Below are 25,428 nucleotides of genomic sequence, written 5' to 3' on the forward strand. Positions count from 1 at the left end.
TGGCAAAGAAATTCAAGGTGTCAGTGAGCACAGTTCCTTCACCATCAAAGACTCAGAAACTGGAAAACTCTGACAGGAAGAGGTCTGGCAGACCCAAAGCCTCAACTGAATCAGAGGACAAGTTTCTGAGAGTTAACAGCTTGTGTGATAGGCGACAGGACAACAGCTTCAAGCACAGCTTCATAGTGGTCGTAGTAGCAAGTCTCAGTTTCAGCTGTGAAGAGAAGACTTCGAGCTGCAGGTTTGACAGGACGAGTTGCAGGAAGAAAGCCTTTGTTAAGATTTCAGAATAAGACTTGGCTTGCCTGGGCCATGAAACAACGCCATTGGACTACTGAAGACTGGAAGAAGGTGTTATGGATGAATCAAAATCTTCGGTTCATCACACAGGATCTTTGTGAGCCGTCGAGTAGGTGAAAGGATGGTTCCACAGTGTGTGGCATCAGCGTGATGGTCTGGGACTTTTTGCTGGATCCAGGGTCGGTGACTTGTACAGAGTGAGAGGCAGCCTGAACCAAAGCAGCTACCACAGCATTCTGCAGCGCCATGCAGTACCCTCTATGCACCTAGTTGGTCAGGGGTTCATCCTACAGCAAGATAATGACCCAAAACACGAGTCCAGCTATGACAGAACTACCTCGGGAAAAAAGAACAAGATGCTAAGCTTGAAAACATGGAGTGGTCAGCACAGACTCCAGACTTAAACCACATCAAGCTGGTTTGGGATGAACTGGACAGAAGAGTGAAAGCAAAGCAACCTACAAGTGTCACATTTATGGGAACTTCTGCAGCAGATATGGGAAGAACTTTCTGAAGAATATTTGACTTCTATTGAAGAAAGAACACGGGTGTGTTCAGCTGTTATATCTGCCAAAGGCGGCTACTTTGATGAGTCAAAAGTTTAGAATTTTGAACCATGATTTCTTTTTTAACTCCAGTTACTTATTTGTACTATGCTGAAACGAGATATTGAACTGCATAATTTTCAACAAACTGGAAAAATTGGGGTGTTCTAAAACTTCTGACTGGTAGTGTAGGTGAAAAAGGCATCATTGAAACCCGTCCTCAGCCAATACACAAAATAAACTTGAAATTTTCAACATTTTTTTGCATCTCCGTGACTATTTATTTCAAGCCTAGTATCACCATACACCAATCCAGTCTAAACAATTAGAAATTCCCCTTTTCATAGTGTTTTGCTGCTGCAGTATGTTTCACCATTTTTAAGCTTGTAAATAATTACTGTTTCAGGTCAGCAACTATAAAGAAACAAGACAGGCATCTTCAGAGAACAGAGACACCGTCCTTCCCTGTCTGCTATAAATAAACACTCATCCCGTCCTCAGTCAGGGTCTCATGTTATATGTCAAGTGCTGAGATCAAAGGGTGTGAGCTACAAATTGGAGGTTATCGTCCAGATCTGGCTGTCAGTGGAGTCCCTTAGGCTGTTTATGGAATTATCTTTGCTAATTATTAACTGTTGGTGGCTTGCTATATCTTTATTAATACAAACCTCTCTAGAGTCTAGATAGAGAGATATAAAGAGGGTTTTTTATTTTCATTTTGGCTAAATATGTCTAGTCAGCCTTCCCGTGGAATCTCTGGCATTTGCTGGCAGAGGTGGTCTCCTCTTCTCTGTCATGTGGTTGCAGCTGGGTTCATAGCAAGTCCCGCATAGTGAACTAGGTCACACGCAAGAGACCTGCTCAACAACAAACACTGCTGTAAAGGTTTGATCCTGCTTGAACCAGTATAGCACAGAGCAATTTTAGATTTTAAGCATTTGAAAGATCATTTTGTCAAATATGTTTTGTGTAGAATTGGTGAATGCTTGTAGACTGTATGAGCAGTTGTGAATGAAATGTTTGGGTAATGCATTGGTTGCTTTGTTTCTCAAGGTGTTTCAGTTGTCACAAAAATGGATGGGGCTTCTTGTGAGAAGTCTTGGAACCAGCTTCAGTTCATGGGTGGCTCCAACAATGTATCCTCAACTAGAACCATCCGGCTACGGGACATTTATGATCCCAAACCTCAACCTCCCAAAGCCCCCGTCCGGATCCGCCCTCCAAGTCCAAGACCTCCACCCGTGAAGGAGCCCAGTTCAAGGCAAAGTCTTTCCAGCGATCCCTCAACCAAGACCATCATAAGGAGACGAGCTCAGTCTCTTCCATCGTCTGCAGAGCGCAAGAAGGAACTTAGGAGTGTACAGGTACGCTTTGTGGACTCACTGGGTCTTCAGTTAGAGGAAGTTAAGGTTTTCAAAGTTCAAGAGTGTCCCATTATACCCCAACATGTTATATTCAGGCTGCTGATGAGCTCTGAATTGGCTTTTGGGAAGTCCCTGGAGCTGTCACTGCCTTACTTCAAACCCTGTTTTCCTGAAAATATGGGTGCTCAGCCGGACTTCCTGACACGGCTGCACACACAGCGCGTGTGTCTTGAGCAGATCCTATGTTCAGAGCAGGGGATAACAGGCACCATACAAGTATTTAATGTAGCCTATGAGAAAGAAGTCACAGTACACTACTCTTACACCAACTGGAGAACACACACAAATACAGCAGCATCCTGGCTATCGAGTGTATACCGTGAGGGGTGTGACTCTCCAGTACTGGACGTCTTCAGGTTTCGTCTTCCTGTCCCACCGTTCGCTTTGCAGCCAGGGGCTAGCTTGGAATTTGCAATCTGCTACCACGTAAAAGGATCTGATTACTGGGACAACAACAACGGCAATAATTACAAACTTTCATGCCACAGCTACAAGGTGACCGTGCCAAGGGAGTGTGAAGATAGCATGCTACATTTCACCTGAGCAACCACATGGACGCGTGGAGAGGATGACACTAAATCCTTTGCAGCCAAACTTTTATCCATTATATTGCATTGTGTGGTGGACTGGAACTAAGCAAGCACAATTTCTAGGAATTTGCACTCAACCAGCTACTTTTAAATATCGCTAACATGCAAATTCTTCAGTTTATACCATCTACAAAAGAGCTAACATTAAAACCACCTGCCTCCAGTTATATAATTGTGCTGGGCAGTATCCAGGCAGAACACTGCATCTTAATAAGACAATGTTGTTTTTCACTTTATCTGTAATTAGTTTTAATGCTTTGTATGTTCAGTTACCGTTCAGAATGTCCATATTTTTCACAATATTTCAGCTCCATGTATCATTTTGGATGCTAAAATTTTGCTTTCACAGTAAGTCAAACAGCAGGTCCTCCACCTCTCATGCACAAGTAACATTTTCTTGTGTGAACCAGTCATTTAGTAATTTTGTGCCAAATGTACTAGAAAGTGGTGTCTCAATGGGCTGCCGTGAAATCTGAAAGAAGGTGCTGTGGGATTTTTAACTTCCTTGATAAAGTTTTGAGCTATTGGGCTATTAAAAGGTACTCAATGTGAATTCCTGTTTTTAAAAATAGTTAAAATGTTCTACATTTACTTAAATCAGATTGACAGAATACAACAGCAGCTATGACACCAACTGAAGCTGAACTAGTGCCATGCTCAAGTTTAGTGTAGTTTGTAGCTGAAGTGAAAGATGGCACAGTATGCTATATTTAAACAGGCAATGATTTTAAAACAGATTATTTTTCCATGCTGGTCTGGGAAAAGATCTCTTGAGGAAACTCAGTAGGTTTTGATAGAGATATCAAAGCTTTGAGACGACACACCTGCTGGTAAAATGCTCCCCAACGTCTACAGCTCTTCAGCGGTTTACAAATGAAACCTTAAAAACAGACAGTGGAATAAGATGAACATGAATATAATGATGCCATTCAATTTATCTGATCAGCTGTCTTGTGTGTGTTTTGGTGAATTTGGTTTTGTAATCTGAATAAAAAAGTGTCAATTGGCATAAATCCACATTGTTTGTGAGCTTATATTATAAAGTATTTAAAAAAAATAAAGTGTACACACTGGGCCGAGACAACCCTGATGACATCACCTTGTGACAAATCAACACAACCTGGTGAGTAAAATCTGTGCCGCTGCATTTTAAGTCAGGAAAAGATCTGCATGTTCCTACTGGGCTTTTATTTAGACAAAACCACGGCCACCTCTGCACAAACTCACAAAATATTTTGCTCACTCTGCACTTTAACAAGTCTCGTGACCCATTTTCGTGACTGACAGTCTGAGTCGTCGCATCTTAACGCAGAAACTGCACAAGGTGATAAAACCTATTCTCTGTGCTGATTTCACACAGACGGAGTGGATGTCGTGAGCTGCTGGCTACACATAAGCTGCTTGTGCACTTTCTGCTTGACCCCATTCCTCTGGAGATCATTTTGTTGTAGGGAGAGCCTTAGATCCCAAACAGTGCTGACCTTTGACCAAGAAGTTTCCATAAATATGAGAGCACAGATTCCAGAGCACTTTCTGGCAGACGTGGTGTTTAGCTCACAGGAGGATATGTTTCCACCTGCATTAGTTGCCACAGCTGTGTGGCATGCTTTACACATGACAGCAGCTATGAGATGTGACCACCCAAGACCTCACAGAGCATATCAGGCAGGCATTTAAATACACCTGAGTATTTCCTTCTCCTGTTTCTTCACATTAATCTGATTAATGGATTTACTTTCTAGATCGTGCACTGTGGTTAATATGATTCTGCTGAAACAGTGGAAAACATAATCCATACAATACATATTTATGTATATCTTAAATGAGACCTAATATGAATTTCTTTATTTTCCGTCATATACATACTGTATAATGTTACAGCGGTTCATATTTAAAAAGGATTCAAAACAGAGCAAGGTAACGTTTAAATTTTCAGTATAAAAAAAGCAGGCTGCAGATTTTTGGAACAATCGTCATGTCTCATTATCTTCTATGTGATTTGTAAAATGTCTGAAAGCACAAAAAATGCCAACCACTCCTCATTTACTCACACCAGGGAATGCTGATATTTTTGTGGGGCACTAGATGGCGCAATTGCTCCAACTGTATGTTGATTTGAAATCCAGTTACTAAGTTTCACATTTTTGTTTAGGGTATGTGATGGAAAACTTCAGACAAAAGCCGCCATGGAAAAAAAACAAAAACCTCTGTTACAGAAGTGAAATGTTCCATTTCAAATGTTTAAAAGTAGCAACAAAAACAACATCAAACAATCAAAGGAGTTATAGCTTTAGTTACATTTTTATATGTTGCCACTGGATCATTGCTATATAAATACATACACGTAATACTCCAGGTGAAGCAAATTTAATCTAGCTTACACGTTTTTTGGGGAGGGGGACTTAAGATGTAACAATATCTCATATGATGGGGTTGTTATGCGCCTCTGCAACTTCTACTATTCTTGCAATACAAATGATAAACTCTGGTGCCTCCACTTTATAATGCTGTGAAGAAATATAAAATTATGATTTCATTTATTAAGGGATGAAAGCCATCCAAGCCTACCTGGCTCTATGTGAAAAACTAATTGTTCCCACTTATTAAATCATGAATCAACTTTGATCGACCACATTTTTGAAAACCTCAGTTCAGTGTCCCCGAGTACTGCCAATCAAGAAATCACTTAAATAGAAGCTGTCTGACAAAGAGAAGTAGGCTGAAAGATCTCAGTCAATCATGCCACAATAGAAAGAAACAGCTGAGAAACAAAGTCATTGACATCCATCAGCCTGGAAGGGTTACAAAGCTATTTCTTAGGCTTGGAGAGACGTTGGGACAGTGGCGGGCCTTCCCAGGAGTTGCCGGACTACCAGTTACTCCAAGAGCACATCGACGACATGGGGTGGGAAGTTGTAAGAATTTCTCCATTATTATTCCTTTATCAATATTACTTATTGATTACATTCCTTACCAATTTTCTTACCAGTTGCCGTTGGGTTCTCATTGACAATCACCACCAGAAGCAACATTTCAAAGACGTTTCATTCATCCAAATTGACTGCATGCTGTGTAGTTCAATGTTTGTACATGTTGTGATCAGTGTCGGGGTTGTTACTCAAAAAAACTGAAGTTTTACACATATTATACAGAACACTTTTTGTAAAAGTAATGCAGTATTATTTCCAGGAGAAAATCATTTTTATACTATTCAATACGTTACTTTCATGTTTCTCCTTAAAACAATGTGAAAACATTGTCTCATAATTTCCATTTAACAATATAAACTTGAAGGCTCCAGTCTACATAAAAAAAAACATAAAACCATAAATTTCACACCCGAGCCTCAACTCTCGCGGCCCGCTACCAAACTGGTCCGTGGCTCGGGGGTTGGGGACCGCTGCTCTATGTTACCACTTTTTCATCGCTTTCCCCTTTCTCATTTATAGTCCATTAGCCGAAACCAGAGCACATCTTCATCCTGTCTTCATCTATTTATGCCCTCACCCCAACCAGTCAGGGCAGATGGCCACCCCTTCCTAAGCCTGGTTCTGCTGGAGGTTCCTTCCTGTTAAAAGGGAGTTTTTCCTTCCCACTGTCACCAAAGGGCTTGCTCATAGGGTCATATAATTGTTGGTTTTTTTCTCCGTTTTCTTTGTTTACTGTAGGGGATTGTGACAAAGTGGGTGAGAAGACCATTTGTCTACATTCTTAGTTAACATTCTTGTTTTGATTTAACCATATTTCACATGTAATCTGCAATAGGCAAACATCTACTATCCCGGGTTTGTTTATGTTCTGCACTTTTACAGATTATATAATATAACATCTTGGTTTAAATCAATTCATGCAAGTTTGTTAAGTTAACATGTTATTTATTTCAACTGTTAATTTGTATTGTTTGAACTTACCTTTACCTACCTGTCTTCCAGAAGCAAAAGGAGGAAATGTAGTTCTACTTCCTGCTTTATACCTTCTGGGTTCATCTGAGGTCACAGGAAGAGACCAAGGGCAGGAGGGGAAGAATTCTTATAATTTAATAAAGTTGATTTTAAAGGGTTTATAAAGAAATAGATTTAATGTTGTGATATGTATTGATTACACCAGAGTTTGTTGCCAGTCAAGAGGAGTAGTAGAGGATGAATGTGGTCATGTTCATCTCGCCTACCTGCTGAATGGAGTAGTCCAGAGGAGAAAGTGTTTGATTGAGGGGACTATTTGAGCAGACGAACTCGGGTGTTTCGGAAGAAGGGTTCAGGTCAGTGTAGCTGTGTGCAGTTTGACCTTAATTTCCGTTGATTTAAGTTCAGTTATGTTTATTTGAATTGAGTTTATTATAGAGTTGAGTTTCTTATTTGTTTCTTTGTAAATATTCTTGGGCCACAGAATGGTGAATAAATCACTTGCTACACTGGACAGCATCAGTCTCCTGCACTTCTTTGACCGCTTAAGTCGAGTCCTACCACATTTGGTGGCAGCAGCAGTGGGATTCCAGGCCAATTAAGGAGTGGAGAAGATGTCTACCCGAGCAAAGAGAGGGCATGTTCCAGAATGTGAAGCAGATGATTTACAAGATGGCAGCGACCAACAAGGGGCAATAAGTGGCCATATTTCTGGACAAGAGAATGTGGCTGAATTGTCCAAACTTTTGCAAACTCTGATGCAACAGCAGGCTGAACGCGATGCTAAACTGGAGCAAGAGCACAAGCGCCAGGATGATAGATGGAGGCAAATCCGGCATCAGTTTGCCCAGCTTCAACAGCAGATGCAGCATGGCAATCTAGAGCATGAGTTACTTGAAGTACAAGCATCTACATCGGCTTCTTCGAGAGCACCTACTCCAGAACCATCTGCCAGCACACAAGAATCAAATAGGCTTGACTTGGAGCCGGCACATCAACGCAGTGAGGCACAGCTTTCAACACTGGTGAGACATTCAGGCTGGAAGGGGCCAAAAATGCAACCTTACAATGAAGGTGAGGACATTGAACATTATTTAATCACCTTTGAAAGAATTGCTCATGCTTGCCAGTGGCCGCGAGATGAGTGGGCTCTTCACCTAGCACCACTGCTAGCTGGCAAAGCACGTTCCGCTTATGTAGCCATGGATATTGATGACACTATGGACTATGCAAAAGTAAAGTGTGCTGTCTTGCAGAAATATGAAATAAGTGTTGACACCTATCGAATGAGGTTTCGTTCTAGTACCTTTGGAGCAGAGGAAACACCAAGGGAGCTGCAGGTCCGCCTAAAGGAGTTGTACATCAAGTGGATGAATCCTGAAACAAAGACAAAGGATCAAATCGGAGACGCCATCATCATGGAACAGTTTCTCAAGGTTTTGAATCCTGATCTTCGGACGTGGGTTAAGGAACGTAACCCAAAGACTTCCAAGGAAGCAGCAGAACTGGCTGAAGCTTTCTTAGCAGCTCGTCGACCATCAAAAGACTTCACACCAGTTAAGTCAAATTCCAACGTGCCATTCAACAAGTTAGGTGGTGGCCCTGACTTGAAAGTTAAGCACACAAGACAGAACTGGTATAACTCAGATCCTGCCAGATCTGAGACAAAAAATAAAACCAATAAAGCATGTCATTTGTGTGGTCAGATAGGTCATCTTAAAGCTCAGTGTACAAAGATGTCTGTTAGTAAAAATTACATGTGTTCTGCTAGACAAACTGAAGTCAGTGAGAATCACAAAAATGAAATTGAATGTCAGCAACGTGAGCCATCAATTGGGGTATTTGTTGAAGACAAACCCTGTGTAGCTCTGTTAGATTCAGGAAGTAATCGCTCTCTGGTTAGACAAGACAGTCTTCCCAGGGATGTGATCTTTTCAGGAGCAACAGTGGATGTGTGCTGTATTCATGGTGATAAGGTATCATACCCAGTTGCTGAAGTTGCAATTGAAGTAGAAGGCCAGTGTTACACTCTTTCAGTGGGAGTGCTGCAAACACTGCCTTATCAAGTGGTGTTGGGCCGTGATCTCCCAATACTCACAGAGCTAATAGCCAAGCATCCCTGTCAGACTGAAACCGTTGAAAGTTTGTTAGCGGTCACAAGGTCAAAAGCTAAGGAGCTACAGGTTAATGCTTTGGGTTGGGATGAATTACCTTTTGCAAATGAGGATGCCCCATTGGACGAGTCTAGCACTCGTTCTAAACCAAAAAAGAGCAAGAGACAGAGAAGACATGAAAAGGTGAAGGGAACAAGAGTAGCTGAACACATTTTAGATCCTTTAAAGACTGAGTCTCTCCCCAGTGCTAGTCAGGTTGCTAGGCTTCAGAAAGAGGATCTAACACTTAAACCATTGTTCTCTAAATGTGTCCCAGAGTCAACTACAGTTGAGGGAAGGCAGGAAGTGTTTGTGGTTAAGGGAGATTTGTTGCATCGCCGTAGCAAGATTGGTGACCAGTTGGTGATCCCCCAGAGTTTGAGATCTACCATTTTGAAAATGAGTCATTCCATTCCCTGGGCAGGACATTTGGGACAATCTAAAACATTTTCTAGAATGATTCCCAGATTTTACTGGCCCCAACAGTTCAGTGATACGGTACAATACTGTAAAGCTTGCCCACAGTGCCAGTTAACAGCTCCAGGCAGGAAAGCAGATAGAGCTCCGCTTATCAGTATGCCCATCATTGATACACCCTTTTCACGCATTGCCATGGACATTGTTGGCCCACTAGAACAGAGTAAAGCAGGTCATAAGTACATACTTGTAGTTTGTGACTATGCCACAAAATATCCTGAAGCCTTCCCCCTGAAGAAAATAAAGGCTCGTCAGATTGTTAACTGCCTGATTCAGTTGTTTTCCAGAGTAGGTATCCCAAAAGAAATCATCACAGATCAGGGGACCAATTTCACTTCTAAGATGCTTAAAGAAGTATATAGTTTGTTAGGGATCCAGGGTGTCAAGACCAGTCCTTATCACCCACAGACTGATGGCCTTGTGGAGCGATTTAACAAGACCTTAAAATCAATGCTCAGGCAATTTGTGAATGAAACAGGGTCAGATTGGGACCAATGGCTCCCATTTTTGTTATTTGCCTACCGAGAGGTTCCACAAAGTTCTACTGGGTTTTCACCATTCCAGCTACTTTATGGGCATCCTGTCAGAGGTCCAATGGATGTTCTGAAAGAAGCTTGGGAGGGTTCGATGTCAGAGCGGAGGTTTAGTGAACTCTCACATGTCCTCAAAATGAGAGACAAGCTAGAACATTTCCAAGAACTTGCTAATAACAATCTGGCCCATGCGCAACAGCGGCAAAAACAAAGATATGATAAAGTGTCAAGAAGAAGAGTCTTCCGTGAGGGACAGAAAGTTCTTCTACTTTTGCCAACTTCTGAGAGCAGTCTTCTTGCAAAGTGGCAGGGGCCATATGAAATCACAAAGAAGACAGGCCCAGTCACATATGAGCTTCATTTACCAAACCGTCGAAAGAATCATCAAGTGTTCCACGTCAATCTTTTGAAAGAGTGGACTGACCAGCCACAGGACTCAACATCCATGTGGGCATGTATAGTTGTGGATGAGGAAGAGCCTCAGGAGCAGTACTTCCCTTCTTCAGCTGTCAAAACTGTGTTTCCAGATTTAAACCATTTGCCTTTGGAAAGACGTCAGGAGGTGCAATCACTTATGACCAAAGAACTCTTCAGTCTAAAGCCAGGTCGTACACACCTCATTGAACACAAAAATCACTTTGCATTCTCCAGACCAACGGCCAATTAGAGATACCACTTGCCGTATCCCAGCTAAGCTATTGCCTGAGTTGAAAAGTGAGCTGGAGGAGATGCTGGCTGCAGGAATCATTGGGCCATCGCACAGTGAGTGGTGTAGCCCTGTTGTGCTTGTACCAAAGAAAGATGATCCTAAGCTTAGATTTTGTGTAAACTTTTCCAAGTTAAATTCTGTGTCTGATTTTGATCCTTATCCAATGCCGAGGGTTGATGAACTAATTGATCGTTTGGGAAATGCTAAATTTCTGACTACCCTTGACCTCTGTAAAGGTTATTGGCAGGTTCCCTTGACAGACTCATCTAAGGACTTAACAACATTCAGAGTGCCGAGTGGACTGTTTAGATTCACAGTGATGCCCTTTGGTTTGCATGGAGCACCGGCTACATTCCAAAGGTTGGTGGATCGAGTGTTGAAGGGTGCAGAACAATATGCAGCTGCCTACATTGATGACATTGTTGTTTATAGTGGTACATGGGAAGATCATCTGAAACATCTTGCTGATGTGTTTCGACGTATCGCAAATGCTGGACTTGTCATAAATGCCAAGAAATGTCACATCGCCAAGCCCGAGGTGCAGTACCTGGGTTATGTAATAGGGGGTGGAGGCATTCGCCCTCAGGTTGGAAAAGTGGATGCAGTTGCTGCAGCACTCTTGCCAAACACAAAGAAAAGGTTGAGATCATTTTTGGGATTAGTAGGTTGGTATCGTCGACTAATTCCAAATTTTTCCTCAAGAGCAGCTTTATTGACTGACATGACAAGAAAATCTAGTCCTACAAGGATCAGGTGGACGAAAGATGCTGAGGATGCATTTAATGATTTGAAAGACTGTTTGTGTCAGAAACCTGTTTTGCAGTGTCCAGATTTTAACCTTCCATTCACAGTACAAACAGATGCCTCTGAGGTGGGTCTGGGAGCTGTTTTACTGCAAGGAGAGGAAGGGCAGCAGTTGCCTGTCCAGTACATCAGTCGAAAACTTTTTCCAAGGGAAATGAGGTATTCGACCATTGAAAAGGAGGCATTGGCGATTAAATGGGCTCTAGACACCTTGCGATATTATCTTGTTGGGAAAGAGTTTGTTCTTGAGACTGATCATCGTGCTTTGCAATGGATTCATAATATGAAAGACACTAATGCCAGGATAACAAGATGGTATTTATCTCTCCAGCCTTTTCGTTTCCAGGTCCAGTATAGACCTGGACATAAGAATGTCATTGCTGATTTCCTGTCCCGTGACTCAGAGGAGTAACGGTCTTAAGGGGGGGGGGAGTGTGACAAAGTGGGTGAGAAGACCATTTGTCTACATTCTTAGTTAACATTCTTGTTTTGATTTAACCATATTTCACATGTAATCTGCAATAGGCAAACATCTACTATCCCGGGTTTGTTTATGTTCTGCACTTTTACAGATTATATAATATAACATCTTGGTTTAAATCAATTCATGCAAGTTTGTTAAGTTAACATGTTATTTATTTCAACTGTTAATTTGTATTGTTTGAACTTACCTTTACCTACCTGTCTTCCAGAAGCAAAAGGAGGAAATGTAGTTCTACTTCCTGCTTTATACCTACTGGGTTCATCTGAGGTCACAGGAAGAGACCAAGGGCAGGAGGGGAAGAATTCTTATAATTTAATAAAGTTGATTTTAAAGGGTTTATAAAGAAATAGATTTAATGTTGTGATATGTATTGATTACACCAGAGTTTATGTTGCCAGTCAAGAGGAGTAGTAGAGGATGAATGTGGTCATGTTCATCTCGCCTACCTGCTGAATGGAGTAGTCCAGAGGAGAAAGTGTTTGATTGAGGGGACTATTTGAGCAGACGAACTCGGGTGTTTCGGAAGAAGGGTTCAGGTCAGTGTAGCTGTGTGCAGTTTGACCTTAATTTCCGTTGATTTAAGTTCAGTTATGTTTATTTGAATTGAGTTTATTATAGAGTTGAGTTTCTTATTTGTTTCTTTGTAAATATTCTTGAGCCACAGAATGGTGAATAAATTACTTGCTACACTGGACAGCATCAGTCTCCTGCACTTCTTTGACCGCTTAAGTCGAGTCCTACCACAGGGATTTACCTTACAGTATAAAGCGCCTTGAGGTGACAGTTGTGATTTAGCACTAAATAAATAAATTGAATTGAACTGAACTGAATTGAATAGCTGTTGTGCCAGTGTGGTGTTGCTGTTGTTGAGACACACTTGAATGCAGCCTTCCAGCGCTCTGGCTTTATTTTTGGGCCGTCATCTTGCGCTTGTTGTCGGTAGTTATATAAGAAGACACCATATTAGGAGCCTGCATGATGATCGGTGCTGACGTTCGCTTTGTAGACTGGCTTTGACTGAAATGTAAAAATTTATGGATTCGTTAGGATTCAAATAATTAATGTAACATCAAAAAGTCAGGAAGAAATGTATGTTTTCTGAGATAAAGGAGTTGTGTAACTTGTAATAGCAGTTTATTTTTAGTGTTCATCATGTGATTGATTTCCTCAGATTGCTTCTACAGACGCAACTGCGTGGTTGAAAATAGCAGCTTCCGGGTAAGCGAGCTCCAACACATGACAACATTTGACTGTTTCAGGAGCAGATAGTCGTCACGCTTACCCTTGGCTACAAGCTGCAAAGCATATGTTCACCATGTGTGTTTGCCGCTGGACTTCAGCCATCTGAGGGACACTCCGGAAGTCAGGATATCCCCACATGCCTACGAGAGCATCCCTTACTCCTCCCACGCACCTCCACAGGTTTGGACCGGACTGCACCACCATCAGTGTTTCATTACTACACACAGCGAGAGGTCCTTGAGTATAGTGCACCTGCCATCTGCTCCTCCCAGGAAAAAGCCGGTGACTCATAACGTGTATGTTTATGTCAGAGAGGTGAAAGACACGGATCACGGTGTGTATGAAAAATGTGCCCATAGCCACTGCTCGTGTTTTGAAGCCTCAGCGGAAACAATAAAGGAAAAAAAAAAGAAGGGAAAAACATTTTCTATGTCACAGTGACAGTGTTTTGATGCCGACATCTTGGCTTTTTGGAACCGGAAGTGTACCAGAAAAGCCCCAAGAGCCACAGCTTAAGTTAGCAAACTATATTTAGCTAGCTATATCTGTAAACTATAGGTGTGGGGTAAGTAACAGAAAATTGTGAAATAGAAATTCACTCACCTAAACTGCAGCAGAAACTTTGAGCTGGCGGACTGACCTCAGTAGTTCATAGGCTCCAGTTAGCAGACAGATTAGCACATCTGTCAGTCAAACTAGCCACGCCTCTAACGTTAACATTAAAGTTAGAAATTCATTACATTTAAAAATGGAGGGTATATCCAAAATAAAGTAAATACAGGGCCAGCGCTCTAAATACCGGTACCAATACTTTTACACTGTAAAGGCAGTTTAAGGGGAGAGCAGTGTCACGACTCATGACTTATGAGATGAATCATCATCAATTTGCAATTTCTTCACACGTTTAAATAACGACTAAATCGCTGGGATTTTTACTTTCTGCAACAATTAGTTAACACAACAAGCACATCTTTCAGCTCATCATTTATTCTTAAACTGGGTTTTGTTTTTGAGACCTGGGTCGTAAACATGCCTGTCTCTAAAGGACTGGGTCAGCTTCTGTTGTTTAAATGTACTATAGGCTAGGGCTGTTCATATATATCGGATGATGATATAAAAACATCTATCGTTTCATTTTATGCTATCGTTTCGTGGTGTCGCAAAATAAACTGTTTACGGCAATATTTTTTCATTATTTTGATGGTCACTGTAGTGGCTATATTAATTTCTTTAAGTTCTCTCTTTCTCTTATATTTAATATAACCACACTACAGACAGACAAGTGCTTGTTTTTATGTGTTGTCGTTAGCAACAAGGACGGTAACAGCATCGCGTTTCCGCTTGTTTATTTTCCACTTAAACCTTTCAAATTAAAGCTCAAGATCCTGTTGAGACTTTTCAAAATAAACTGAATCACGTGAAAGATGCAGAGTGTTTACGGATGAGAAGTAAAAAAGAGCCGCCAGGTGCTAAAAAATAAACCTTAGACTCAAACGTTAGAACAGGCTTTTCCCCGCAGCACGCCGTGTAATAAATACTCACAATGAAAACGGCGGCCGTTACAACTTATGTCTAAAAATGTATAGTTTCATGCATCGGTTAAAACACTCGACTCCAGCTACATGACGCGCAGCTGGAAACACTTCACGCAAGTCGAGCTGCCCGAGATTCACAGAATTTACAGAAAATGTTACATTTTTGTGATTTATATCGTTATCGGACGATAGATGTCTTATATCGGGATATGAGATTTTGGTCATATTGCACAGCCCTACTATAGGATATAAATTAAATTGACATGGCAGTCAACACAAGAAGATTCAGACATTTTTCATAGTGCATGTTTGTTGTGCGTCTTCTCACCCTCTCCCCGAAAAATAATTTAACACAATTCAGTGGTCTACATATTGACCTTAGATGATAGTAAAAGTACTGATCCTTTCACACTAGTATTGATTGAATATAAATACAAGAGTTGGCTTCGATACTATCGATTTTTGGATTGATCCATCCACCGCTTAAGGAGGGAAACTAACCACAGAGACCAGACATTTTGTGTAGCAGGTTGTGAGGTAGTGATTTAATAGCTGAAGATGGGCCTATGAACATGGTCGTCTGAAGACTTAAGAACCTCTGCTTTATAAACCCCCTGTTACATAAAGTATGTTAGTGAGATAGTTCCAAACGGTGAAAAAACATTTGTTTGGGTAAACCTCTTTCTTCTGGCAGTTCTAGCTCCATTTTTCAACTGTAGTGAAATACCATACTGTAAATATTAGGGACTTCATCACAGCATCTGCCAGTTTGATTAAAGTCCCCCGATAGTCCCAACCATGGCAACCAGCTCCTAACAATAAATACTTTAACAACGCTTTTAACATCTAGTTTGGAAACGGAAATAGTTGTCATCAAGGGACAGTGTCCTCAAGTAAATCCTTAACTGACCAATCGGCACGCATTGCAGAATGATAGAGTAGAATGGGAAAAATTGGCTTTTGCAAGAAAAACAGCAGGAAATAGGTGGTATTTACATTTCGGACACATTAGCAATAATGTATTTGGGAAGAACTAAAACTCTAGACGCAGGTATAAATAATCGTTTTAGCCATTTAGCTTTTGTCTCTGTTCACTTCTATTCCCTGAGAGTCAGTGAGAGGGTCAGCAGGAAGTGCTTTATTTTTCAGCCTCTGATATTTCCACTTGACTGAAATGTTACATTAGGAGGGTTAGTTTATTTTTTATTATTATTTTTTAATATCAGGTAAGAGGCTTCTAATCTCTGAAAGCGGCTTTTCACTCACCTCACTTGCACCTGCTTCGCCTACCATTTTAATGCGTTTGTCATGTAATATTCAGGTTTGACACAACGGTTCGTTCTTATTCCCGTTCCTGTGTCGCCGCATTAAAGCTCATTAGATCAGCAGCTCGCTGCAAATTGGACAAATGCAGTCAGGTGAGCTTGTTTTCACGAGGGAGTTTAAACCCACATGACGTCCCCGGCACAGAGAGCCATTTGTGCGAGGATGACAAAGCGTGAGGATAAGAAACAGGTCACTGCCTGCATTCTGCCAACTAATTGCTGCTTCATCTGATGTGACGAGACGAACTTCACTCAAATGTTATAAATCTAAAACTGACATAAATCTAGGGGATTACAACCCATTCATCAGCCGTAGCCAGCTATCATCCGTCAGCCTAATTCTGACCTCTGTGAGGAAAAAAACAACTTTGAATCACATTTCTAAAATATCCCACATATCTCTTGTGCTTTTTGATATTAAAATATGATCTGAAACACACACAATGTACACACAAGACCAGGAGAGTTTGTTTTTACAAATTTGAAAGCCTGTATTGTGCAGACAATAAATAGTGCTTACAAAGGGATTTTCATCTTGTACACAGACAAGGTTTCTGTTTAAGAACATGTACACTGTCGATATGAAAATCATCAACTGAATCAGCTCCGACACAGCTCGGGGATGTGACTACTGATACTGGAGTGGGATTGGTCGACTCGGTCACATGCACGTGCCCCCCCTCCCGTGTCAAAAAAAGAGCGTCTTTTAAAAGAGTCCGTTTACAAAAACAAAAAGAAGTCAATGCTTTATTTATTATGGCGAATGCGCAACCTCAGCTCTTCCTGCTCCGCTGACGAGGTGAAGTGAGGGTTAAGGAGATGGTCTTCTGAGCAGAAGTGGAGCTTGCTGCATGCCCCCCCCCTGTCCTTCTGCTGGCAGATCCATTTCTAGAGACATAGCCTCCAAAGGTTCAACGGACCCAAATATCAGGACACCCAGTGGCTGCAGGCCAATGGAAGACTTTGTGCAAGGTCTTCACTAAAGAAACCAGATTTAAGCAACTCTTCACAGAAGAAACCTTGCTAAGGCCGGTGGAACCTGCGAAGCAGAAAAGGGGGGAAAGAGTGAGCATGGTTTCATCAATCAACAGTCCTATTATTACCAAATGGACAGGGCACTTAAAAAAATGGGGTCTTGCGTAAGCACAACCCCAGCTAATTCTTTTTTTTTTAGCTACAGACAGTCCTGACAGAAGCAAAACGTAAGCTGAATATGTGCGGACATTCATTATAGCCAAGAGGTGGTGCAAATTTTTTCCCCCCCATCTCAAGGGCCCCGGCTGCAGCTAAATTTAAGCTCTACTCTGCAGGGTGTGCACTCATTGATGTTGAATAATGCACTTTCCATTCTTTGCACAATGTCAAACCGAACCCCGTCCGCTAACAGTAAAGCTAGCATAAATATAAAGAAAGGAAGCACCGGTGACGCCGTGCTCACACACTGACCTTGTCAGATGCTTGCTCGAAGAATGAACTTCCATCTCGTTGCTTTTGAACTCGTTCAGCTCCTTCCGTATCGCCGCCTGCGAAAACAAAAGCAACATCAAGCGTGAGCCCAGGTGTGCCCTCCCTCGAAACCCAAACGCGGTCGCTCAGGTGGTGGAGCTCAAATTAGGGGGGAACATCTGTTGTTTGGGCTCAGATTATATAAGCTTACATGGGTTTTTAGGAAGTGAAAAAAAAAGTGAAAGTGGCCCAAACTGAATGCAAATAAATGCGCATTAATGGGAAACCAGGAGCAACAATATAACCATCTTCCTCCTCTCACCCCTACCAGTCACAACAGTTGGGTGACCCTGCCCGAGTATGGTTCTCTTCCTGTTAAAAGGGAGTTTTTCCTTCCCATTGTTGCCAAGAGCCAACTTATAGTTCTGACTGTTGGTGTGCTCTCTGTTATTGGAAGGTTGTTACTTTACAGTTTAAAGCACCTTGAGGAAACTGTTACTGTGATTTGGTGCCATATAAATAATTTGAATTGATCTGAATTATGTGATGGATTAACCAATTGCAAATTATACATTTATGAATATTTATTGGGTCAAGAAGAAACACTGTCCAATAGGATCTAATGATTGGCAATCATCCAACAATCAAATACCGGATGCTAAATCATCTTTTTTATAAATACCCTCCAAAAAAGGAGACAACACAATAATTAAACAACAACAAAAAAAGAGACGTTTAAAGACTATGTGCTTTAAAAAAAAAAAAAAAACCAACAGTGAAGAAGTTTCAGCTACCTTGTCAGCAGCTGACAGTCTGGTCCAGGGCTTGTCGGCTCTCCTGTCATAGTCCTGAGCTTTGGCCACTTCCACATAGTCGCTGAAACGAATTAGGATCTTTCTGTCCCGCAACTCATCTACCGTCGGCCGCTGGTTCAACTGGAAAACAAAACAAAACAACCAAATGGTTTCAGCTTATTCATGCAATCAATGGAATTGGTGATAGAAGCTAAATATTTTTTATAAAGCAACAGTGAGTGTGCTGTTGGGGTTCCTGCGGTGAACCCAAACATGGGAAATTCTTACCTTTCTGTTCAGCCGCTGTTTGATCTCCCTCCTCTCCTCCTGCTCAGTCTGGTCATTTCTCTCTGTTGACACATGAAAGGACAAACATTAGATGTGAAAAATGAGGCAAAATGATAGACGCTCAGGTAATCTGTCTGTGATTAACAGAGCCAGTGTGTCTGATCCTCCTTGCAATCAATATCCCCTAGTGAGCCAGCGTGCAGCAGCGCTCAGGAGAAGGAATGCAAGTCAGTCAGAGAGCGAGACTGGAGCAGATTAGGTCTCTAATAGGATTGATCTTTATTATACAGCCCAGAGATCCCTCAATGTCACTTCATTTATTTTTAATCTCGTTTCATTTGAAATTTTGGTCAACTAGTCTGGCAGCTTAAAGCAGGGCTGGCACCTGAGCGCATTTCTTTCTTTTTCATTCAACAGGAAAACACGATTCCAAATATTAAAATTTTTTGAATGTTCTGTGCTAGACAGTGCGTGTCATGCCAAAGGGCTAGCTGTTTGGCTTAAACACATGCCCCTGTGTGGAGAGAGAAAGGGGCAGCTGTTGAGGGCTCACAGGTGGCTCAGAGACACACAGATGTACAAAATCTAGGTCTCCTCACACACTCTTTCATAAGCGTTCTGTTCTTTCAGGGCAGCGGGACTAATTCCACTGCTTGGAGCGCTACAATCAAACAATTTCTTGCTGCAAAAATGCAGTTAGAACCACAGTGAAGTATGTTCTTATTACTGGGACTGCACGGGAACAATTTCCACATAATACGTGGACACTGTGTAATCAGAGGGGGACCGTTATCTGCTGAAAAAAGAGAATTTGGCCATGATAACTACAGCCTCCTACAAACAAAAAGCAGAGCTGCCATTCTCAATTCAATTCAATTCAAAACTTTATTGATCCTGAAGGTTGACCCCGAAGGAAATTGGGTAATGACTGATTATGAAGCTTTCCGTCATTATCCACTTATTTAAAAATATTATCTATTTGTCCATGTGGCATGAGAGTCCAAAGTAACTTATTAAAGTAGTATTAAAGATATATGAAACGACCAAAGTCTGAAATAAATAAGAAGTGGACCATTAAGTCAATGTAAACTCCGGGAGCACCTGACTGTAATATTACAATTAGGATCAGAAACTTCGTTTTTTAAGACGCAGGCCTGCCATGAAGTGGGAGTGGAAAGCTCCGTGGATGCTCGCTTTACTTACGCTTCAAAATGTTCCGGCTCTCCAGCTCCTCCACTGCCGGCCTCTGGCTCAGTCTCCTGCGGAAAAACACCAGAATTACGTTCTGGACCATGTTTTCCTCCCACAGCACCCGTCAATAGTCTTTTCAGTCCTTTCACTGCTACTAGCACTTGGCGCGCTTGTGCCGGTGCGCAGAGCGCCGAGAGCTGCGCATCCAAAACGCGTTCCACCTCGAGTCCGACGCGCTGCTCGTTTTGGTCTTTGAAGTATTACAACTCCACATCGGGAACTCAAAGTCAGGCCCCGCGTTTCGCAGCTCCGTGGAAAGGAAATAATGTGAGATTGTCCCTGACTCTGCTCCGTTTGGAGGCTGCTCGAGCAGACGCTGAGTTTAGAGAGCGAGGAGCGCTGGTTGGCTGCTCGGTGGAGTCCCCGCGGACGTTCGGGGGATGAGGAGAGAGCTCTGCGATGCGCGCTGAGTGGACTGAGAGTGGTGCAGCACCGCCTGCCTCCTTTTTAGCTCACTACTAATGTGAAGGGGTGGGACTGAGGAGGAGATTCCCTGTGTACCCACTCACACGCAACACACGCACACACACAGACGGCTGCGATGAAGCGAGCTGTTCTGTATTGAAACACGTTTACAGGATCAGGGGCATTTCCAGGAATTTAACATGGGGTGGTAGAGGAGCATCAACGAAAGAGGGGGATTAGAAGAAATATATAACGAAAGGGGAAAAAGAAAATTACTGCCTAAAATTTAGTGGACAATTTAGCAACTAACAATGCGGTTTTTTCTTTTATGGACAGACCAAATACGCGTTAGTAACGACATTTTAACGACAAAAAAAGCTATAAAATGCAGATCTGTTAGTTTATTCTCATTAACTGTTTTATTTTTTGTAAGGTAAAGATGCTACAGCCATACAGAGAAAATCCCTCTGAGCAATCACTTGGGAAGGAAAAACTCCCTTTTAGCAGGAAGAAACTTCCGGAACCAAATTCAGAGAGCGGTTGGGAGCGCAGGACAGGCCAGAAACATTTATTTAGCGCAAGAATTTCAGAAAACCGTGAAAGCTTAATTAACCCCATTTGAAATCCTAAAATTATGCGTTCTGCCCACTTCTTAAGACTTTTTCATTTTCAGCAAAGAAATGTAAGACAAAGGAAACATCCCCACTGTTGACAACCTCCAAGCAATACATTTTTTGGCATTTTCTTTCCAATAAATTAATTAAATAAGTAACTGTTCTGCAATTGACTGGCCTAATCAGTCCAGCACTAACAATGCAGTCATGTGGGCAGATGCTCAGCCCTACATACAAGCTGTACTCATGTGTTAATTCCTTGCAGCTTTTGAGCGGTTTGACAGACTCAGATTTCTACACCATTCAACATCATCTGATGTTTATGATTCCCTTCTATCATACATTTCCGCCCTGCCACCTATACATATACAGATTCATAGAAAATGTTCATTTTTTATGATTCTGTTTACATTTAGTTCTTTCAAAATAGGCTCAAGGTATTAAAAAGAAATCCTTGTTGGCTTCTACTGCTCTTTGCATATGTAGGACAGCATTAACAGACTGTCCAGCTGCTCAGAGGGGAAAGATTCCAGCTGTAACAGCAGTTACAGCCACTAATGTGATGCAAAGTGATCCTGAACACTGCGCGGAGAAAAAGCACCTTCCCTCATTTAGCAAAAGGTTAAACTCTGCTGTCCCAACTTGTGTACAAAATAGTCCATCGCTGACCAAAGATTGTCTGAGGGAAGATAAGTCACCGTGTGGCACAGTCATAGCAAGCATTTACATACTGTACTCCTATCACCTCCAACAGACACATCGAAATCTAGCTGATGCAGTCAGTTTTCACGTCTCCTTAATCCAGTTCAACTGTCATTCATATCATATAACGATTAAAAGCAGCCAACTTAAGTCAAAGTTCAGTAAATACCAGGGATCTCTGGCATAAACATGAATCAGTGATTACTTTCAAATTCTGTTTTGAGTGCGTTGGGTAGCTGTTACTGTATCATGGTAAATGCATCATGTATGTATCAGAGTAGGACTGTGCAAAAATCCTTGTACTTGACCATTTTCAGAGGTTTTGTTTGTTTACCAACTTAACACTAACCTATGAGTCATTCAACCATAAAAAAAAAAGGCATCAGACTCAAGGAATGAATCGATGTTTGTCTACACATAACAGACAACTTAGCAAAGAATCAGTTTTAAACAGTATCTTTAGACACTTTGTAACCATCAGTCTGTCTCAAAAACATCATTCATTCTGTATTTCTGTACCTGAATCTATGGAAAATGCCGCAGATAACACAGTCTGACAGGCATAAACTAGTATTTTTTAACCCAATGAGATATTAGCTGAAAATGTGGTATATCTTAGCATGGTGTGCATTGAGTCTTTAAAAAATGTGAGGAAACTGGAAAAGTGGAGGCCAAAAAATGCACCGAGCAAATAACAGAAAAATTTCACAAGCTGCAGCATTTGTAGCGCAGGCCTAAAATAAGCCCGTCCTGTGATGGCGTCAGCTGTAACTGGGATCTCAGACGACTAGCAATACAGGACCACAGACGCAGCGGCACTGGAGGCCTGCAAGGAGTCAGCGTGCTAAATGGAGCGGAGCTGTACTTGGATGTGTGGCGTGCGGCACAAAACCGTTCAGGTCAGCAGCACTTCCCTTGGTTCGCGGAGCAAGTCATATGAGCTGCAGCAGGCGAAAGGGTATCAGATGTATTTTGCGTTAGAAAATTTAGGTGCAGTGGATTAAAATTAAATACTTAATGCAAGCTGCATAAAAGCACGAGTGAGTCAGCCTGTTTTTGTATTTTGCCAAAAAATCCTAATGGGCTATTAGTCACAGACTCCTGCAGCGATGTGCGCTTCACAAGTGCTCGCCCACTCTGTTTGGGCAGAGGTAAAAGTTCCTTGTTTGTTGAAGAACTCACAAGCATGTCAAAGCGATGAGCCGCCTGTAAGAGCAGGGGCTGATGGGAATGTCAGCCCATAAAAAGTGGAGGAGAATGGGATGAGTCAGGCGCCACGGGCCAGGCGGCGGCCTGCTACTGCCCACTGAGGTGTGTCCTAATCCCTCGCTCCTTCCCCTCAGTGAGAGAGCCCGAGGACAGCGGTGCCACGCTCGGATGTGGAGTCTGAGTGAGCCCAGGATGGCCCTGGGGACCGAGGAGGTGGGGGCTTGTTGCTAAAGGAACCTTCTTTGTACCAGAAGCTCAATATTTATGTAACGTGGTTGTGGAGGACTCTGTTGTGTTTAAATGTTGACCTGGATAACTCTCTCTCTGTTGCTAGGTCCATCAAATATGAACGACTTTGAGGTCGGTCCTAGTTTGGTCAACAGTATATTCCATTACTGAGATCACTTCAAACTGAAACTCTATAACCTCTTAATTCACGTTAGAGCAAAGCTCCAGTAAATAATTCAAACATCCACCAACTAGCTTGTAAAGTTATTTTTCTCCTCAAAGCCTTGCTGTGCTATTGATGATCTATGAATGGGAGGCATTCAAACACTCCAAGACCAAGAATCAATTCTTTATCTAGACAGTTGTTGATCTCCAAGGCTTTGCCCTTTTCTTCAGGTCCACAGATCAAGTGAAGGATGATTTCTCGCTTTTGAACAACCTGCTGGGAGCACAGTGTGCAAGAAACCATTTTATAATAGCTCAGTCTCTCTACAGGTTACTGTACATTGGCTATACACTTTTCACAATGAAGGCAGAACAGCATGAAATCAACCAAACCCTTCCAAACTAAATTCATTCTCAATCATTTCACTATCCCAGATCAGGTCCCGGGTGTGTAAACATGAAAACAAAGAGCCTTGTGATTCACACGGGACAAACTGATCCTTGTAGCAAAGCTTCCGTGTTGATACCAAAACTGATGGTGACAGGTACGCAACAACTTCTGTAGGTGTTCTTGATGATATTTTAGAGCTTGTCATTTCCTGTAAAATGACTAATCATCCTGCAGGATGTGTTGCATCCTGATTTGACACGAAACACATATGAACATGTGTCAGCAGATAGCCTTTACTTGTTTAAATTGTTGTACTCTGTTTGCAATAAACAACTCGTGGTAAATGCAGGAAGCTGCCATGACAATAGAAACATGAGCTTTTTTTGGTGGCATTCTGTGACCTGGTGTTGGCACAACAGATAAACTGACCATATATAGTAAAGTGTAATGTAGATGTTATGTAAAAGGGCAAAGAAATTAGGGTTAAACTAAGTGGCTGAAGTGATTACCAGTTGAAGGAAAGAATACACTAGCTGACATGACCTTCTTAAGCCTGGAAAGTCCACATGTGATCAAAGGTTAATGCAGTTAATGTCGGCAAGTGAACATGCTCACAAAGCATGTTTAATGTTTACTTTGGTTTAAGACCAGATATCTGCAAAATCACATTCAAATCTGTGTTTTTCACTAATTAGCAAAGTTTAGCATGCTAAAATTAACAAAGTCCAGCCAATCAAAGACAAAGGTAAATATTGACATGAATGTGGTGCTAGATGAAAAGTTAAATAAGGCAAACACATTTAACCAACTTAAAAAGAAACATTTAAACATCACAGTTTAGACAATATAAATGTCTTTGCCAAGTTTTCACTGTCCATGAGACAAAATAATACTGACACAGCCATAGCAAGCCATGAAATAAGTGTAAAGGAACATCGAGACGAGTGGTGATAGAAAAACTAGCGCACCAACATCTTAACTACAAGCATGGTTAAAATTCTTTATCTGGTTTTCTTTAGCAATGGATATCCATTAGTCAACATAGCAGATGTAAAAATCTATTTCTGATTCTGTTTGCATATTGACCAGTCTAACGGTCAACTTGAGGACCACAATCAGTCCTAGATACTGCATGTACAAAGGCCAGACTGTAACAAAACAACTACACTCTATTCTCTATGGCTGCAGTTGTAGCAGTGGGTGACAGGCAAATAAAAATAGCTGTATGTTACATCTTTGATCGTCAGCGATCTAACCCTAATTTGGCGTGAGGCTGAAAAGAAAATCAACCAGTGATCAGAGTGGGTGCAAAGGCTTTCAGACTTTTGGCATTTCAATGAGAGGGTTCTCACAGCTAGAACTCTAGAGGGGGGAAAAGCCATTGTATAACGTTAATTACTGCTTGTGGGACAGGGACGGTCTACAGTGGTGACAACATGTAATTTGAGGATTTCGCTTTATGCCATATATGTGCAGGCTGTGTCATCCGGTGCTTACGTCTACCCAACTGTTTTACAGTATCTGCCAACTCCAGCCCTGTAACTGGAGTGATGCCCGGCTGTGATGCTGCTCACTATAAAGACACAAATAGAAACCGGAGGGGGACATTCTGAGAAAAGAGTCCCTCGTGTGAAACCACAAAAACGAGAACTACACACTGGCTTCATTTTTTAACACCTCAGCTGACTACAAAACTAAAGCGATGGCTCGAGGAGGGTGGGTCAGCTGGCTTTTTACTCTGTAAAGTTGACCAGGGTTCTTTATTTTCAAACCATACACTGTGGTGTAATGTGGCAATGGGGTCTGATTTCTGGAGTTTGAGGAGAGGTCAAGTAGTCTGATTATGGGAGCGATGGTAGGAAGTGTTAATTATCACTGGCCAATTCACTAATCAACCTCCTCCAAATTTTTC

The 25,428-nt window shown here is 41.8% G+C and overlaps 3 protein-coding genes across 7 annotated transcripts in view; 1 reads left to right on the plus strand and 2 right to left on the minus strand.

Moving 5' to 3' along the window:
* The window catches only part of LOC143418577 (solute carrier family 41 member 1-like), a 149,667-nt gene that overhangs the window by 17,401 nt on the left and 106,838 nt on the right, over positions 1-25,428 (minus strand). The window lies entirely within an intron of this gene.
* ppp1r3db (protein phosphatase 1, regulatory subunit 3Db) lies at positions 1,662-3,861 on the plus strand. 2 transcript variants are annotated; one of them, XM_076884449.1, is made up of 2 exons: positions 1,662-1,730; positions 1,899-3,861. In XM_076884449.1, the coding sequence occupies exon 2, from the start codon at positions 1,919-1,921 to the stop codon at positions 2,810-2,812; it is 894 nt and encodes a 297-aa protein (XP_076740564.1). In that variant the 5' UTR covers positions 1,662-1,730; positions 1,899-1,918; the 3' UTR covers positions 2,813-3,861. The 2 variants fall into 2 exon arrangements, with proteins under 2 accessions (XP_076740564.1, XP_076740565.1); XM_076884450.1 differs by having other exon boundaries at positions 1,690-1,724.
* phactr3b (phosphatase and actin regulator 3b) overlaps positions 16,490-25,428 on the minus strand; it is a 61,561-nt gene continuing 52,622 nt past the window's right edge. For all 4 annotated transcript variants that reach the window (XM_076883691.1, XM_004559923.4, XM_012921485.2 and 1 more), the window contains exons 9-13: positions 19,755-19,810; positions 18,552-18,613; positions 18,264-18,404; positions 17,470-17,546; positions 16,490-17,062 (exon numbers count right to left, since the gene is read on the minus strand). In XM_076883691.1, coding sequence (XP_076739806.1) covers positions 17,047-17,062; positions 17,470-17,546; positions 18,264-18,404; positions 18,552-18,613; positions 19,755-19,810 — 352 coding nt within the window. In that variant the 3' untranslated portion in view covers positions 16,490-17,046. The remainder of the gene's footprint in view (positions 17,063-17,469; positions 17,547-18,263; positions 18,405-18,551; positions 18,614-19,754; positions 19,811-25,428) is intronic.

Source organism: Maylandia zebra, linkage group LG5 (assembly GCF_041146795.1).
Source record: "Maylandia zebra isolate NMK-2024a linkage group LG5, Mzebra_GT3a, whole genome shotgun sequence".
In the NCBI taxonomy this organism is placed as follows: domain Eukaryota; kingdom Metazoa; phylum Chordata; class Actinopteri; order Cichliformes; family Cichlidae; genus Maylandia; species Maylandia zebra.

What these genes read in the sequence shown, in the direction of transcription:
- ppp1r3db (XM_076884449.1), top strand. Translation starts at nt 1,919, where the DNA reads ATGGATGGGGCTTCTTGTGAGAAGTCTTGGAACCAGCTTCAGTTCATG.